Raw genomic sequence first — 17,616 nt, 5'->3', positions numbered from 1 at the left:
GCTAGGAAATGGATTAATCTCATATTCCCTAACCCTCAACCCTTAGGGAGCTAGCATTGAAGGCATAGACTTCAGCATGGTCAGGCTGCTTTTGCCAACAAGTGGGCCTACGCCCGGCTCCAGGCAACAGCAAACAGTGTGTCCCCAGTACTGGACATGCAGAAACTGGGTTCCAGCTTCCACAGAGGGCTTGGCTCCCAGGATCTGTGGGCGCCCTCCATGCACAGCCACAGCAGGACCAGCACTGAGAGACCCAGTGGCACCAGGGCTGCATCCTTCTCCTGACATGTGTGTCTGGGTGGGACAGAGCAGGAGCAGAGGGAGCTTCACCCAAACATAGCCTTTTATTGCAAATGGACCCCAAAGTAAGGGCGAGGGGAGAATTGGTCATCTAGCCAAAACACACAACCTTGCAACACCCCTGGCTGCCTTGCATACAACCAGCAGCACCCCACCAGCTCCCCCACATCCAGCACTGGCTCTCTGGTAGGACAAGCTGGGCATGAGACAAGCTCTGTTTCAGGAAAGAGGCAAAAAAAGAGATCCCTGAGAAACTGGAAAAGGGCAGAGGCACCCCATGTCCTTGGCACAGCTCATTGCTGCAGGAGCCCGGGAGAGGAGATTGCCCTGCACAGGGAGATGCAGGAGAGGAGGCACAAGACAGAGGAGGTGGGTGCTCCGCACGGCCTCCCTCGGATGGCGGGCGAGCAGGGACACTCGAGGTGGGTGGGAGCAATCTTTCAGCTGAACAGCCCCTTCGCCTTCTTGTGCTTGGCTTTGGCCACAGGCAGCCGGAGCTTCTGACTTGGGGAGGAGGTTGGCTGGAAGCAAAGGAGACGCAGCATCAGTCCCCTGCGGGCACTCGCGCAGGCTGGATAACCATGTGCAAACAACACACACGTGTGCAGCGTGCCCACACACTGCTCAGCCGGTGCGTGCAGGGTAGCACAGGCTCAGCACCAGGCTGAGACCCCTCCTGCCCTGGAGGATCACCAGGCTGGGATGCAAGGAGAGATGCGGGCGTGGGAAGGCCAGGGTGCTGAGGAAAGTGGGATCAGGCTGCTCGGTCTCCCTGCCAGTCTGGGAAGCCCCATGCTGCCACCAGCATGGAGAGGAAAGCGCGTTTCTGGTGCTGTGCTCACCGTGGCTGCCTCACTGGAAGGGGCCGTTTCATCCTCCCAGGTCTGAGGTGGCGGGTCTGGCTGCTCTGGGGTTTCTCCATCAGGTGCTGGGACCTCATCATCCCCTGGTGTGAGAGGCGGGAGAGGCAATTCAGGATTAAGGGAAGCAAGGCCAGGAAGAGGGGGCATGGAGCACTGCTCCAGTCCATGTAAAGGAACTGGTACTAGATGAGGGAGTTCATCTCTTGAGAGGAAAAGGGTAGTGGGAGACTGCATGGGATGAGCTGCACCTGGGGCCTCTCTCCCATTCCCAGCATGGGGTCCCAGGTGCCAGGAGGGGGTCTCCCCTGCACGGCCAGGATGCTCCTCACCGGAAAGGTGCCGTTTCCGGGCCTGCTGGACCTCTTGCTGCGTCACGGCCACGTAGAGCTGCCGCAGGCTGGAGGCGAACGCCTGCCCGTCTCCTGCTCCACATATCTGGGGCAGGCTCTGCGGGAGGAACGGAGGCACCGTCAGCCCCGGCGTAGGAACCAGCCACCTCCCGCCCTCCCCGAGATGAGCGGCGTGGCCCGGGGGCGAGCTCCGGGCTGGCCGGGCCGCGGCGCACGCGGTGCTCCTGCCCCGCGGCCGGCGCGCTCGCCGGGATGCTGCTCCTCCCGGGAAGCCGCGCCGCGAGGCGGCACGTGGGCGCACGCGCGCCCTCGCACCTGCCCCCCGGCAGAGCGCTGCCCGGCCGGGGCCGCGGCGGGCGGCGAGTCATTCATGAAACGCCGCAGATAAGATCGCACGGGAAGGGCTGCAGCTTCCCCTGCAGCGGCCGCGCGGAGGCCACGGTTCGGCCCTAAGGACAGCAGGGCACGGGCAGGATCCCCGGCCGTGCGATGGGGATGGGGAGTCCCTGCCTGCCGCAGCCACCTCTAGTGATGCCCATGTGGGCAGCACGAGCTCTGTCCTCAGTGGCCCCACGGGGCTGCCCGAGCACAGGGCCTGGGGAAGACAGCAGCCTCCTGCAGGGCAGCAGGCTCACTGGGCACCAGGGATGCCCAGATGGTGCAGGGATGTGAAAATGCACACGTGCCCTGGAGGGGACGGCTGTGCAGGGCAAGCGCTACTGTGCTCAAGCATGTGCACGCATGTGTGGTGCCTGTACACATGTGTAGGTGAGCATGGTTATATGTGGTTTTGTGTGAGTGTGTGTGTCAAAGGTCTGCACACTAATCTCTGCTCTGCTCCGCACCCAGACAGCAGAAGAACAAAGTGTAACAGATAAGGGCAGCTCCTCTCTAGGCCAGGGAAGCTGGGAGGGGATGGGGACACCCCGACCCACTCAAGGCCAGAGTCCAAAGCCTGGGCCCAGTTTCCCAGTGGTAGAAAGGGCACACAGAGACCCCTGTGGTGCTCCGTGCCGGGACAGGGAGGGAGGAAAGAGCTGAAGCCAGACTGCTTTGACTGGCCCCCAGAAAGGGGGCCATGCAGGTGCCAGGGCAAGGGCAAGGGGCAGCCATGAGCCAGGGTGACAGGCGTTGTGCTGGTGGGGAGCCATCCATTTGCCCTCCACCGTCAAGCACAGGGTCAGCCCCTCATATCCCCCCTATCCCTGCTCTTCTGTGCAAGACCTCCTGTGTCCCTGGCCACTGCCACAGGAGGGAGCGATGCTCTGGTCCAAGCGCCCTGCTAGCATCACCCAGATTGCTTGCCAGTGGGCAAACACACCACTGAGTGAGCGCCTCTCTGCCCTGCCTCTGAGCTGCAAGCTGCACTGGCCCATCACCAGCTCTCCATCCCTGTGTCCCAGGAAGGAGGAGGGATGCCGAGCACTTTACCCACCATGAGGATGCTCCTGTCTTGCCCTGGATGGCTCAGTCCCACAGGGCCAGGGTTATTCGCGAGGTTGCAAAAGCAGCGACTGAAGATGGAAAGGCAACTGCACTTCAAAGGAAGCACAGGGGCTCCAATGGATGGCCCAACAGTCCAGATCAAAGGCACAAGCTGGAGTCATAATTCAGAGAAAAGCAAACAGCAGCTCCCAGGAAAGCCAGGCACGGTGGTGCAGTGAGCAAAGTGTACTAGATAGCACGGTGTGGGTCAATGCCCCAGCAGGGACCCCGCAGAGCCACCCAGCCAACACTGCTGCTACCATCAGCCAGGCGCTGGGCCAGGCTGTGCACCCCGAGGAGCAGCAGGGTGTCCCCTGCCCTGCTGGACATGAGCCCTATGGCCTCCCTGACAGGGAGGGCCCGGGTCCATGCTGGGCTGGCACATGGCAGGGCACCCACTGCCCACCTCTCTGGGAAGGGCCCAGCTCTGGTGGCAGCTCCTGAAAGGTCAGGATGGAAATTGGGATTCAGCAGCCACCTCCTGCCACAGCATCTTTGAGCTGGGAGGCAGAGGGAGCTGGTGGTGCTGGAGCCAGACTCTGCATCACCGCACGCCTGCATCCCCACATCTCCGCATCCCTGCATCCCCACATCCCTGCATCGCCACATGCCTGCATCCCTGTATCCCTGCATGCTTGGAGGGCAGTCTCCAGGGTAACGTGCAAAGTCCAGGGAGAGGCACAGAGCAGACCCAGAGCTGTACAGCGAGCCCCCAGCACCCAGCCGGCATCACCCACACGGTGCCGGCACTTGGGGCCCACAACAGCCTGGCCAAGGGGACCGATGGCCTGCAGAGGTGGCAGGGGTCACCCCGGCCTGTGCCAGCCCTCCGAAGCTCCGTCCGTGCCTGTCCCAGGCGCAGCGCCGGCGAGTGGGGGTTGCCCCGTGTGTTATGACTACCTGGCCGCAAGGCCAAGCGCGATGCCCCGGTATCAGGAGCGCCTCAAGGCTGCGGCGCGGGCCCCGCAGCACACCCTGAGCCCTGCGATTAGCGAGCGGGGGCCTTGCCGACGGAGCAGGCGTGCACCCGACCTCGCGCGTCGAGCCAGGAGTGCTGGGGCAGAGAAGGGCACCTGGGGATACCCACAGCGCCGGGAGCACCCTCAGTCCTGCTGCGCAGCCGAGTCCAGGCTGAGCGGTACCGAGCACACGCAGAGTCACTGCCTGCCATATGCACTGCACGGGGGACACGCTGCCCTCCTCGCATCTACCTCCCCTTGCCCAGAGCAGACAGCAGTTTCCATGTCCGCTTGGCAGCATGACCAGGAGGGTCACGTCCCCCAGCGCGGCACCGTGCCACCAGTGCGGAGGCATCGCTCTGCCCCAGCGCTGGCCAGGAGCGGGTTTGCCGGCGGGCTGGAGCGCGCTGGGCCCCCGCGCCGCTGCCAGCCACCAGAGTCTAAATCGGTCGTGCGCAAAGCTGGGGACTGACCCTTTCATTATCACACCAGACGTTCGAAGCGGTTACCAACATTCTTCACTGCAAACCCCACATTCCTATTTTTTAATATATTTTTAACTGGAAAACACAGTGAACGGGGCCTGTTTGGAAATTACAGCCTGGCTGCTGTGGCTTGTATGTCAGATCTGCCCACATTCCCGTGGCCGGCCTCAGCACATGCTCCTCAGGGGCACACTTAATAATTCCTGCCGGGACCGGGAGCCAAGGGGTGTGGGCCGGGGGTGCATGGCTTCCCTGGGCTTGCCCGCCAGCGGGCTCCGCACAAGCAGCGAGCTGGAGCGGCCGTCCCGGAACGGTGCAGACCCGGTTGCAAGAGGAGCCTGGCGATGGTGCAGCAAGCCCTGATGGACAGAGGAAAGGCTCAGAGACCAGGGTGCCCTGTGTCCAGCTGCTCTCCTCTGGCACTGGCTTTGTGTGCTCCCAGGAATGGCATCCCCCATTGGACGCACATGGGACATCGCTGCCCGTGGTCCTGCCAGCATCTCCAGGCTGGGCAGTGACGGTGCTGGGATGTTCATAGCGCCCATCTGGGCTTGCTGCTGGGCCAGCAGCCTCCCTGTGGGGACGGGGACGGCGGCAGCCTCGGCAGGCAGAGCTGCCCCCAGGCACCCCGTGCTGCACGGGGGCACCCGCGCTGGCTCCCGCGCTCCCGGCCCGCGCCGGGAGAGCCAGGGCTTCCCCGGCACGGCGCCAGCACTCTGCACACCTGGCAGGAAGCGGCTGCCCGGGCCAGGAGAGGCAGCCGGAGGGCTGCCGGGAGGTGACGGGGTCGCCGTGGGGAAGAGCGAGTGGGGATGCCGGGCCGGGCGGCAGCGCCGCGCTCCTCCCAGCCAGCCTGCGGGCCCTGCTGCGGGCGATGTTTTCCTTTCCCCCGGCGCTCGGGGCCTTTCCAGCGAGCAAATGTCAGGCGCATAAAGAGCGGCACTGTGAGCGGAAGATGGAGCGCGAAGGCCTGCCCGCGGCCCTCCGTAAGTGCCGTCTCACACTTCATCAAGGCAGCCTTTGCAAGCGAGGCTGCCGCCTAACAACCAGCAGTCTATGCTGGCCCGCGACCGCAGCAGCCTGCCGCTCAATACCCTTTTCTTTTCCGCTTGTGCCGCTCCGGTGGCTTGGGTTACAGCCCCGCTCGTGGACAGCGAGCGCGGCAGCGGGGGCTCCGTATTGTGTCGCCTCCACGTTGGGGTGGCTGCAGCTCCCCCGCACGGGGTCCTGCCCCTGCGCTGCCCTCCTGCAGCTCCTTCTTCTTCCAGAGATAACTGCAGGGAAGAGGAGGGCTCGAACGCACAGGCCTTGGGCAGGGAAGCAGCCGCTCCTGCATTACATCTCTCCAGCCGCTGCAAGGACCAGACCATGGGGAGCAGCCTGGGCTCTGCAAAGAGGTTTCTGGTCGCCTAGTGGCCATCAAGCTCTTCAAGCCTAAGGGAGCCCCAAGAGAGGCTGGGAAATGCTGCTGAGGGCTGGGGGCAGCTGCTGGCCATATCCCAGCTCTGTCTGGGCCATGAGCACGAGCCCTCCCATGTGGCAGCCCATGGGGGCCACACCGGGACAGGGGCAGCTGGAGCTGGGTGCCACTTCTGCTCCTAATGTGAGCTGTGCACGGAAGATGCAAAGATGCAACAGGTCCAGGCAAGCCAAGGCCTGTGAGGACTCGCTGCTGGCTTCCAGGAAGGCAGGGACAAAAGCTGGTGGCACCTAAGGGCATTGCCCCTGCCAGCTAGGCCTGCCAGCAGCATGAGGTGCCTCTTCCAAAGGCCAGGAGCTGGCAGGACAGCTCCCGAGCAAGCCCTGAAGCTTCCCTGATGCCGTTGGCCAGGTTGCTCCCCCGAGGGGCGGCTCAGGGACAGTCCCTCTTCTCTGCAGGGAAGTTGGGTGGCTCACGCCAGGTTGTTATTGCAGGGTGGCTCAGCAAAGCTGGACACATCACCCAGGTTTATTATTGTAGGGTTGCACTGCAAAGCATGCCAGCTCATGCTGGGTTATTATTGTCCGTCCAGGAAAGCTGGACGCATCTCCCTGGTTTGTTATTGTAGGGTTTCTCAGGAAAGCCGGCCAGCTCATCTCGGTGTGTTGTTGCTCAGGGCTTACGGGGGGCTGGCCTGGGGCTGCCAGGAAACTTCCTGCCAAGTGGGGTGATGGAAACGGAGCCACACCTGATGAATCACATGGGCGCCACACGGAGATAAGGGACAGTGATGGGTGGGATCCTGCACCCCAGCTCCACCCAGCCAGGACAGGCCACTCATTCATGGGAACAAGTGCTCACAGTTCCCCTGAGGTGCAGGGCACGCTCAGGAGCTGGGACTGTGGGTCTGCGCCAGGAGAGCCCTCAGTCCCCTTGGAAAGCCAAGCCTGGGGACAGCAGTGGCACTGGGACACGCACAGAGGAGAGCAAGGACAGAGCAGGCTGGGGAGGTGTGGGGTAGCATCCCTGCTGGCTCTGAGGCCCTGGTGGGGCAGGGAATGGGTCCTGCAGGCCTGCAGGGCAGGATGTGGGAGCCAGGAGGACTGCAGGGTTGGGCACGGGGTCCCATAGGGCAAGGAGTGGGATGCCCAGAGATGGTGGCCCCAGAGCTCCCATGGAGGCTGCTGGTGGTGACAGGAATCTGGAGATGGCCCCTCCTGGGGGGCCCAGCAGGGATCCATGCCCAGCATGGCTCTGAACCCAGCATACAAGGGATTAGCTGATAACTGAGAGAGAGTGGGAGCCACTCAGGGCTCAGACAGACAAGATTAGGAGCTTCAGGGGGAATCTGGATGCACTGGAGACCGAGACAAGCCAGAGGAAGGGACCACTCCACCTGGTGGCTTTGCAATCCCTCCCGTGCATGAGTGCACCCACCCAGGCCCCATGGCATGGCACAGCCGGAGGGGCAGCCCCTAGGGACGGACCTCCACACACGGCCCCGTCCTGACCCGAAACTGGAGCAGGAAGTGTCGTCGTGTGGGGGGACGGCAGGGTTAATCCCCCAATTAACTCAGGCATCTCCTAGGCTGGGCCTGACGTGCCCCAACGGTCGTGGCACCGCCGCTGGCACATGCACTGAGTCACTGTCACTTGCCTCTGCATGACCTCTGCCTCGCAGCTCCAGTAGCCTGCAGGAACAGCGTCCGGGAAGAAGGGGGTCAGCTGTCCCAGGTCACCCTGGTGGCAGGTGTCCCTGTGGGCAGTACCCAGGAGGATCCAGATCCCCCTATAGCAGTGCCCAGATGTGATGGGTGTCCAGGCGTGCCCCTGAGACATGATCCAGGGTCTCCCTAAGACATCGCCCCACTCTGCCTCTGCAGCATCACCCAGCTGTGCCAGGTGCCCAGATGTGTCCACAAGGCATTGCCCAGCTGTGCCAGTTGACCAGATGTGCACACAGGACAAGACCCAACTGCGCTAGGTGCCCAGGTTTCCACATAGGGCATGAGCCAGCTGTGCCAAGTGCCCAGCTGTGCTCCGAGCATCACCCAGCTGTGCCAGATGCCCAGCTGCGCCCCTGAGGCGCTGCTCAGCCGTGCCAGGTGCCCAGGTGTCCCCGCGGGCATCGCCCAGCTGCGCAGCCCAGATGTTGGGCGCTGGCCAGGGAGCAGGGCTGAGCGGCAGGCGAGCTCTCCGCACGCAGCAGCGGCGGCAGGAGGCCAGGCTGCGTGGCGAACACACAGCCCCTTCATTCATGGCAAAAATAGCCCCCCGGGGTGTGGTCCAGCCTGGAAAAGCCCCCTCCAGCCCCGGCCAGCCCATGTTTATTCAGCACGGGGGACGCGCTGCCCTCCCCCTGCCCATCAGTGCCTCGTGCTGTCTCTGTGCCAGAGTGGCCGTTCTTGGACGCGTTTCCCCGGCTCCCCCCCCCCAGCCAAAACACACAGGCTGGGGTGGGGGGAATGGCAAACCCCTCAAAAGTGCTGGGTTTGTCTCCGGGAGGAGCAGCTCCTGGTGATGTCATGAGAGTTTGCAAGCGGCCACATGAAAGGGACTCACTGCCCAGGAAATCCATGGGCCCGCGCTCCGGCGCACAAGCCAGTGATTCTTCAGTGGGCCGGGAAGGAAACCTCGGGGAGCCAGAGCCAAGCCTGCCTTTGCCCCAGAGCCAGAGCCTGCTTGCTGCCCCACAGTCACCAGGGTCTCCGCGCCTGTCTGACAGCCCCTCAGCACTCCAATCCCTCTCCCAGAGTCCCTCCATATCCCACTCCCTGTCCCCAAATCCCAAGGGTCCCAATATCTATTCCACAGTCCCCAGGATACCGGTTACTATCCCATAGTCTCCAGCATCCCAACTGCTGCCGCCAGCCCCTGGCCCTCACTCTCCATGGGCAGGGGGGGCAGCACCCCATTTCCACGGGGCTCCATCAGCCAGAGAGCGGCGGGTGATTTAGGGCCAGGCAGCGCTGCCGGCCGACAGCACGGATGCAGCAGGGCAGGGGATTCTCTTTCGTGAGGGATTATGCTGGGGACAGCTGGGAACACACAGATGCGACCCCCAGCCCCTGCCCCAGGAGGAGCCTGGAGGAGCAAGGGAAGATCAAGGATTTTTTTGCTTCATGCCACCAGGCTCCCATGCACTGTTTTAAGAGCATCCAGCCAGCCCATCTGCCCGCAGAGACGCCCATCCAGCTTCCTACTCCACCCGCTCCATCTCCCATCACCGCGTCCTGCTCAGACACAGGGTACGAGACCTCTCTGCACCCCAGAGGGACACAGTACCACAGGAGCAGCCATACATGGGGACACCAGCTGGGAAACCTCTGCAGAGCCATAGGCACAGCGCGTTCCCAGTAGCATCGGCTCTGCAGAGTGGTGACCAAGTTCCCGTGACTGACACTCTGTTGCCATCCTCAGCGGACAGAGGCTCTTGGTGAAAGGGATGGCTCTGAGAAGACCTCAGCCACGGCCTGGGCCACCAGGTAAGGCTGCGGGGCAGCTCCCTCCTGCTGGTACCCAAGTCTGGCCTCAGTTGCCCCTGCTCTAAGTGTTGGGATCATGAAGTGGACCGAGCTGGTGGAGGGGAGCCAGGAGCCCCCAGGTCAGTGTAAGGCCGGGGCAGGGGGACTCTTGTTCCCGCAGGCCCCATCCAGGTGACAAAGCAGGGACTCAGTCTCTGGGGCTGTCAATCAGGCACCTTTCACCAGAGCTAAAAATGCACTTCCAGAAGGAAAACAAAATAAAAACACAAAACAAAACAGAGAGGTGAAAAATTCCTTGACATTTCTCTCCTGCGAGTCCCCAGGGCCAGCAGAGAGGTGAGAGCCCCCGGAGTTTGTCAAGCAAACACTTTCACACCCTCGGCCACGCTCGGCACGCTGCCGCTGGAATGCCAAATATATATTTAAGCCCTGCTCATCAAAGGAGCCTGTTCGGAGTCGGTCTCGGGCAACGTGCATGTGGGTTTGGCCCAGAGCGAAAACCAGAGGCGCTGAGAACATTTCTTGGGGATGCGAGAAAGCGCAAGCGCGCGCAGGCACACACACACGCACAAACATACACGAGCGCAGGCGATAAACGGCAGCCTTCAAGGCCATGTGTCTGTAAGGTCGCGGGCTGGGCACAAGATACCTGCCCGCTCTGAGCCTTGGCTCTTATCAGCCCCTGTCGTGCAACGGGGTGGGGATGTTTAGGCTGGAAGGGGGCCAGTGGCGATGCTGCATTCCTGCGCGCTGTAAACCTAGTCAAAGCTAAAGGAGCTCAGCCAAGAGCGCCAGGGTCCAGGGAGACGACCAGGAAGCGACACTCTGGGAGAGGATGAGGCATCCTCCAAGGCACCCAGCAAGGGCACCCATGCACAGCACGTGCTGGCCAGGCCAGCATCGCTGCGGGATGCACTGTGGCCCTGGAAGCTCAGCTGTGCATTGCCCGGGCAGCATCCCCAGTGCTGGCAATTAGCCACTGCAAAGCCCCCGCGCATGGGACGGGGGCGGAGATGCTCCTACAGCCATCCCGGGAGCTGGGAGCAGCCGTGCGCAGGAGATGGAGGGCAGCGCACTACCTCTGTTTCTGGAGAGGATGTGCCAGGCGTTCCCTTCTTGGCCATTGCTCCAGCCAGGAGCAATCAGGTCTTAGCCTAAATCTTATCCCAGCTCCCAGGACTGCAGCTCAGGGGCTGGAGCTGGCAGGGATCACAGCCACGGCCAGCGCTGCGGATCAGTGCAGCGCAGCCACGCTGTGAAATCAGGCATTATGCGCCTGTCGCCCACGGCACGCGCAGTGCGTCAGGCTGCCGGCGGGCCGGCGCTGCGCGCTCTGGTTACGGCACGGGCAGCCCCGGCGCGGGAGGCAGCGCCGGCCTGGCACCGCCCGGGCCTGACCCCGCGCAGCCGTGCCCCGGGTTCAGCGCCAGGTGAGGGCAGCGGGTGCTGGCCCGCGACTTGGGTTTCAGGCACCTGCTGCTAATAAAACACCCTGTCAGGGCATCTTCGCCCTCCCGGCTGGGCCACCCGGCGCTCCAGGGGAGCTCGGAGACCTCGGCTGGCCCCCTGCAGCCCCCTGCACCCGCCGGAGGCTACAGGTCGCCCGAGCTCCCCTCCGCGATCCCAAGGTCCCGTCTGCGTGCCAGCAGCACCGTCCTGCTCCTGCCTCCAGCAGCGTGGCCTTTGATGCGTTGCTGGAGGGAAATAACACCCCACCTCAGCATCGGGCCTGGAGAGCAGCCAGGAGCTTTTCCTCTTGCTGTGCTGATGTTTCCTCCTCGCTCCCGAAACCCTGCCTGGCCTCAGCGGCTCGAGCTCTCGAGGCTCGGTGCTCTCTGCTCATGTGCCTGCTCTCCAGCCCCCTGCCCTCTCTTTACGCCTCCCCAGTGGCCTTGCCCCAAACGAGGGTTTCACCCACACCTGCCTCCTGCTGCTGCCAGTGCTGTGGCCTGTGGCCAAGTACATGGTTTCCTTACAAGGCTCTTCATTTCCATCCACATTTTTCTAAGCAGATTTTTTCTGCCATGCAGCATCACTCAGCACCATCAGTGCTGCAAAGCAAGCACTTAACCAGCACCCAGGACCCTTCACTCATGACAAACCCCATCTGCTTGCAGAAACTTTCTCTAGGATCAACACACCACCTCGTAGTCCAGCAAATGTTTTCCCTTTATCCTTAATAGGATGCCCCAGTATTTATTGTCTCTTATTTATTGTCCATTCCTAGCCTGATAAACATCAGGCTAGGAAATCCTCCTCCATAGCTTAAAGACCCTCCAGTGCTGTTTTGGTGCTGATGGCTCCAGCTGGGTCTTCAAGGTGACCCTTCCCAACTCCTGCTGCCCCATAGACAGACAGAAGATCAGGGTGCCCCTGGATCCCATCTCCATGAGTTGGGTCTGCGGGAGAAATGCTCTGAATGCCTCAAAGCTCCACATGCAACAGTAAAATGGATGTCAGTGCTGGGCTGAGGACTGGGCTGCTGCGGCCCCCACCTGGTGGGGACATGAGGCTTGGGACCTGCCCCGGACTGGCCGCCCGGAGCTGCCGCCACCAGCTCGGTGCCTCCCACCCCGCTGCACATCTGCCGCCTCGGCCCTGAGCAGGGGAGCAGGAACCAATTAAAGCGCTGGCAAAGGCAGGGCCGCTGCGGGGCTGGCGAGCGGCACCAGCTCCGGCGGCCGCAGCAGCGCTCGCGCGCACGTGGCACCGGGCGGCTCCCGGGCCGGCTCCGAGCGTCTGGGCCGAGCCGGCCGGCGGACCCCTCCCCTGGGGAGCGGAGGAACAAGTGGCTCATGGGCAAGACACATGGGAACCACTTGAAAGCCATGGGATGAAAGCGCTGGTAAACCAGAGCCACTCCTCTGCTCCTCCAGCACTATTTATAACTGCCCGGTGCCCACCTCGGGGGGGCTCCGTCCCTGGGGCGCAGCCTCTGCCCGGGACAGCTCCTGGTCCCCACACATGTGTGCACAGGGACCCTCGTGGCCCACATGACAGCCAGGATGCTCTAGGGGGGACTCTCCCAGCTGGATCTAGGAGCCCAACTAGCCACAGGGCACAGCTGCTGCCCTGCTCCAGGTCAGGCGGCTCCCAACATGCCTGGACACCCAGCACGTACACCATGAGCACGCAGCTATCCATCCATCCATCCATCCATCCATCCATCCATCCACCCAGGGTTGACCGAGAGACAGGACAGACCTCACCAAAACGAGATCCCCTCCTGGAGTCCAACATTAGCAACGCACACATCTGCGGCCAGCCTGGGGAGACAGCCCTGCTCCCTCTAGCCACAAAGCACCTCTGGATGGAAAGGCAGGGGAAGACTCCCGCTTTGGCTCTCTTGATGGTTTTCTCATCACATGGACGAGGATCAGGCCTTGGCCCTGAGTCCTTCTAGCAAGCATCTCGTGTTTGTAGGGACCTCCTGATTCACCGCAGCAGAGGAGTGCTGAGGTTGTGACGGCGAAATGTGTCTTCGGCAGCACTGGGGCTGCGGGGATGGAGGCTAGCACCCTGTGCTGGGCGGTCACATAAGCTGGTGGCCTCTAAGCTGGCCTCTGCAGCGGCGCACATCCGCACGCACACATCCAGCACACGGCGCGCAGCCCCGTGCTCCGGCACAGCCACCTGCAGTGCCAGGCCGTGCAGTGACAGGATAGAGACCGTGGGAACAGCCGTGGCAGCAGGCCCATGCCTGGCCCTGGAGCAGTGGCGCGGGGGCTCCCAGGCTGCCTGGGGAGGATGCAGTGTGCGCAGCCCGCGAGTACACGCGTCCTTGGGCAGCCTGGTGCACAGCAGGTGCTCGCCAGCAGCGAGGCTTGGTCCCTGAATACGTGGCCACACAGTGGCTCCGACAGCCCCATCTGCTCTCCTGCCCCATGCATGGTGCATGTCCCACCAGCCTGGACTGGCCCCGACAGCAGTGACAGGAACAGAGCCCTCCTGGACCATCTCCTTGGCACCCAGTGTCCTGATTACCGGCCCAAGCGGACCCAAGTCTTTCCTCCCCCGACCACAGAGGGAAAAGTTTCCAAATTAAAAACCTAAAACTGGCAACAAGGTGCCCATGGCAGGAACCTTTTAAACTGGCCATTAAAGTTTATAAGTTAGACGGGCACCAAAAGCGAATGCGGAGTGGCAGGAAAGCAGCCGCCCCTCCGCGGGCCGCCTAACCACGGCTCTCCCCAAAGCCGCAGGGCTGACGTCACGGCGTGACCTCAGCCCGGCACCCGCTGCCTGGCCAGCCCCATCCCCGTGTTTACCCCTGCCCGTCCCCGCCGCTGTCCCTCGCCACCCGCTTTCCCTTTGAGGTCGGCAGCCCGGGGCCTGGCGAGGAAAAGGAAAAGAACAGAAAGCAAGAAACCAAACCTCAGCGCCCACAAGGCGGGATGCAAAACACGGAGCGTCGGCAGCGGCCACACTGCGGGACGGCAGCGGCCAGCCCCGGCCCAGGCCTCTCCCTGCCACTGGCATCGTCCCCTCCTTGCTGCCCCAGTGGGACAGCAGCGAATGCCACAGCAAGCGGACGGGCCTCGCAGCACGGAGCCTGGGGCACATGTGCACTGTGCAAGTCCTGCTCGGCCTGCGGCCACTGTGCTCACCCAGGGGGCCAATGCCAGGCTCCAGGCCCCATTCCCACAGCTATTCCCCCATTTTCCCACTGGAAGAGCCATCAGAGCCCCCCAGGACATGGGTTTGCTTTGAACGACGGGGCACAGGCAGCGAGGGGGAAAGGCGGCAGCAGGGACGAGTACGGCCTGCTCTGGGAGAATCGCCGCGGTGCATTTCGGAGCCAGGAGCAGCCAGGGCAGCGTGCCAGGCTCCGCAAGCCCCATGCAAAGCGATGGCTGCGAGTGTCGTGCGGTGCTGGCCGCGGACCGGCGTGCTCACTTGCAGACATGCATTGCCAAAAAACAGGTGAGAGCCACAAAAGCCATCTGGGTTCATAAGGGGGTAGCGCGGAGAGGCCAGCGGTTGCATGGCCACACGAGTGTCCTCCGCAAACCCAAGGTGCAGACGCTGACCTGGGGCAAGGCACTGGACAGGGTGGGCTGGGAAAGCCACCGTCCCCAAACGCTGTTGTCCACAGCCGCATGGGGCACCAGCCGCCCGCTGCCACCTCCAGCAGAGGTCTGTGGGTTGCATTTATAGCCTCGGCCGCAGGCCGCTCTGGCCACACAGAGCCCTTGTCCCCCAGAGCATGCGAGGCAGCCGCCGCATCCGCTATATAGGCCGGAGCAGCGCCAGAGCGGGGAGCCGGGCTGATCCCTCTGCGCCCCGCGGGGTCCCTGCACGCACGCAAGCGGCCCGCGCGCTCACCACCAGCTTCCACCGATGGGGAAACACAAGGAAAACACACACGCACACACACTCACACACACACAAACAGGGCAGCCTCTGCAAACAACTGCTTGTTAAGTTAAAATTAAACTCTGCACAAATATTGACCTTTGGAGGGGACACAAACTCTGCCGATATATTTACCAGCTTTATAAATGGGCCTGACCACAGTGCCCTATATGCCGAGCCGGTGGAGACGAGGGCTGCGAAGGAACCTGAGTGGAGCCTCCCCCATATAGTGCTCCCCTCAGACAAGGCCACTGTGCCCTGCGGCCTTCCCCAAGCAGGGGCTCAAGGCGAGAGTGAGGAAAACCTAAATCTCCACCAAATCTTGTTCTCCCTCCAGCTCATGGTCTCTTGTTCGGGGGCCAGGGGCAGCCAGTGGATGGCAAACTGCCCTGCAGATGCCCTGGAGAGCCTCATGTCCCACATGGGCTGGGGAAGGGAATATGGCCCCAGAGCTGCCCCTCATTCTCCACCCTCTCTGGGCCTCCACATTGACGCAAACGCTGGCCACACTGAGCGTCTGGAGGCCATGCTGGGCCAGCACAGCACGTGCCACCCAGACCAGGCCCATCCAGACCAGGGAAGGCGGCAGAGCTGCAGAAGCACTGGCATCCTAATGCCAGCCTTTCCCAGGGGAGGGGATGCACCAGGGGTTCAGTGGGATGTGCCAGCTGGCAAAGCCTGCTCAGCAATGGTGACCAATGCACTGAGCACGGCAGTTCTCAGCGGTCACCAGCAGCTCTGGGCAGGTGAGGGCAGCACGGAGCAGAGCTGATCCCATCCAGCGCGTGCAGAGGAGCCCTGTACAGACACCCACAAGAGCAGGGCAGCCGGAGAAGCAGCTCACAGCTGGGTCTACAGTCACTTTTAACCAGGCACTCAACAACTGGGGCCCCGCGAGGGCAGAACAGTGCCCATGCTCGTCCCCGAGAGCACTGTGGCATGCAGCAGCACTACGGGAGGGCTCCGGGCAGGGAGGTGGGTGCACACCTGGGCACGCGTCCGCAAGCTGGTACCACGACGGGCACTGTGTGCACACTGAGGCACTGCAGCGATGAGCCCAGGAGCTTGCACGGGACACAGGTACCAAACCGCTCCAACCCATCGCTCAGATCAGTCTCTGGCAAGAGGAAAGAAAAGCATCAAGTGTGACCCAGTCCTTTAAAGGGGCTCTGAGGGGTTCAAGCCCGTCCAAACCCTTCCATCAGGCAAAGAGAGAAAAGCTTATGAGCAGAATGAAGGGACACAGCACACAGGGCTGATAGGAAGAGGAAACTCCATGGTGGGAAGTTGCGTCTCATACAGCCACCTGGAAGGAGCCTGTGTGCACAGGGGTGCGCAGGGGCCAGAGGATTTGCACTAAGAAAATGAATACCTGTAGGGCAAGGTGTTCCCTGATGACTCGTAAAACCAGGTGGCTGTCTCTGGAGAACAGACAAGCTCCCTGTGCCGTGCTGGAGTAAAGGGTGGCTTTTGCAGAAGTGAGGGGTTACAAGCGCATGGCATGGGCATCTCTCCCAAGGCTCATGTGAGTCCGCAGGAGGCAACACCATTTGTCAGCGATACCAGACTCTTTGGGGCTAAACACTCCTGAGAGCAAGCATTTGCTATTGAGTGTTGAGGCAAGGAGGCAGCTGTGAAGCTCTGTGAAGAGGGGTGCAAGGAGGGCACGCACACACCAGGTGTGACTCCTGTACCGGGCATGGCGCTTGGAGGGACCGGGTGGCAGAGGGGAGGCTTGTGTCCGTGACTGCCACCCTGTCCCCAACCCGGGAAGCAGGTACAAGGAGGGAGGAGAGCATTACACATACAGCAGGGGATGCCCAAGTTCCAGCTCTCGGAAACACTGAATAGAGTCTTATTCAGGCCAATGTAAAACACTGTTAAAACACACAAAAATCCTTTGAGTAATGGGCGAGCGGGAAAGAGGCATCTATAATTAACAGTAACTGTTCGAGACGGTCGCTGCCCAGAGACGTGTACTGTGCAAAACCACTTGAAAAGGCCCTGTCTGAAAGGCGAAGCCTGGGGTTTTTCAAGAAGCCCGTCATGTAACGATCCTGGCCCTTCCAAAATAATTCTGCCATATTAAAAAAACCCAAAACCTCAGCTTAATCGCCCTGCAGCACTGGGACTGGAGAGCTCTGAGAAGAGGGGAAGGGAAGCACAACCGGCTCCAATTAGAGCCTCGTTAGAAAGAAAAGCTGGGCAGCTATTAGACAGCGGGACCAGGAGCGAGGCAAGCGGAGCTGGCTGCTCCAGGCAGGCACCCGCTGCGAGAGGGATGTCCCCATGCTGCCTTGACCCTTCTCTGTCCTGTTGGGAACCCTAAAGCGGCAGGGGCCTGGAACAATTGGGCTGCGCACCCAGGGCAGTGGCACCCTTCAAGGGTTGCCTCTGTTGTGTTTTCGCCCCAGAACGCCTGAGCTCAGGCGGGCAGGACCTGGGGACAGCCCCGGTGCCGTGCAGGCGGCAGGGGGCTGTCAGGAAGGGGACAGAGGGAGAAGCTGGTGCAGGATGGGCGCTAAGGCTGCAGCTGGAGAATGGAAGCATGTCAGGGAGCTACGGGCTTTGCTGCCTCCTCTCCACCCTGGGAAGTGCAGAGCCAGGGACCTCCCAGGCCATGAGTGCTGCTGGTGCCAGGATGGGGGCTCCCAGCCACACGGGAGCTAAGCCTTAGGTTGCAGCTTCAAACACAGGATGGTCCCGCTGCCAATGGGTGCATCCTCCCGCCTCGTGCACAGGCATGGTGCTCACAGCTTCCCCAGCACCCCGGGTGCCCTGAGCCCCAGCACCCATCCTTGCACCCTACGTGCTCTGCAGCCTAGCGCGGATCACGTCCTGGCTGCGGCTGGACACGGAGATGCCCAAGCCCCCTTGGCTTGACATGAGCACCAGGACATCGCTGCGCAAGGCA

The 17,616-nt window shown here is 62.3% G+C and overlaps 1 protein-coding gene across 1 annotated transcript in view; it reads right to left on the bottom strand.

Annotated features, from left to right (window-relative positions):
* Positions 1–617: 617 nt before the first annotated feature.
* Positions 618–17,616, bottom strand: part of NHEJ1 (non-homologous end joining factor 1) — a 40,305-nt gene continuing 23,306 nt past the window's right edge. Inside the window, exons 5-7 of the mRNA XM_088519530.1 lie at positions 1,493–1,610; positions 1,143–1,246; positions 618–821 (exon numbers count right to left, since the gene is read on the bottom strand). Coding sequence (XP_088375656.1) covers positions 741–821; positions 1,143–1,246; positions 1,493–1,610 — 303 coding nt within the window. The 3' untranslated portion in view covers positions 618–740. The remainder of the gene's footprint in view (positions 822–1,142; positions 1,247–1,492; positions 1,611–17,616) is intronic.

This window comes from Tinamus guttatus, unplaced genomic scaffold (assembly GCF_059628265.1).
Source record: "Tinamus guttatus ecotype Peru unplaced genomic scaffold, ASM5962826v1 Tinamus_guttatus_pri_ptg000060l, whole genome shotgun sequence".
In the NCBI taxonomy this organism is placed as follows: Eukaryota; Metazoa; Chordata; class Aves; order Tinamiformes; family Tinamidae; genus Tinamus; species Tinamus guttatus.
Note: the sequence above shows the minus strand (reverse complement) of the source record. Positions and strands in the feature narration are given on the sequence as shown.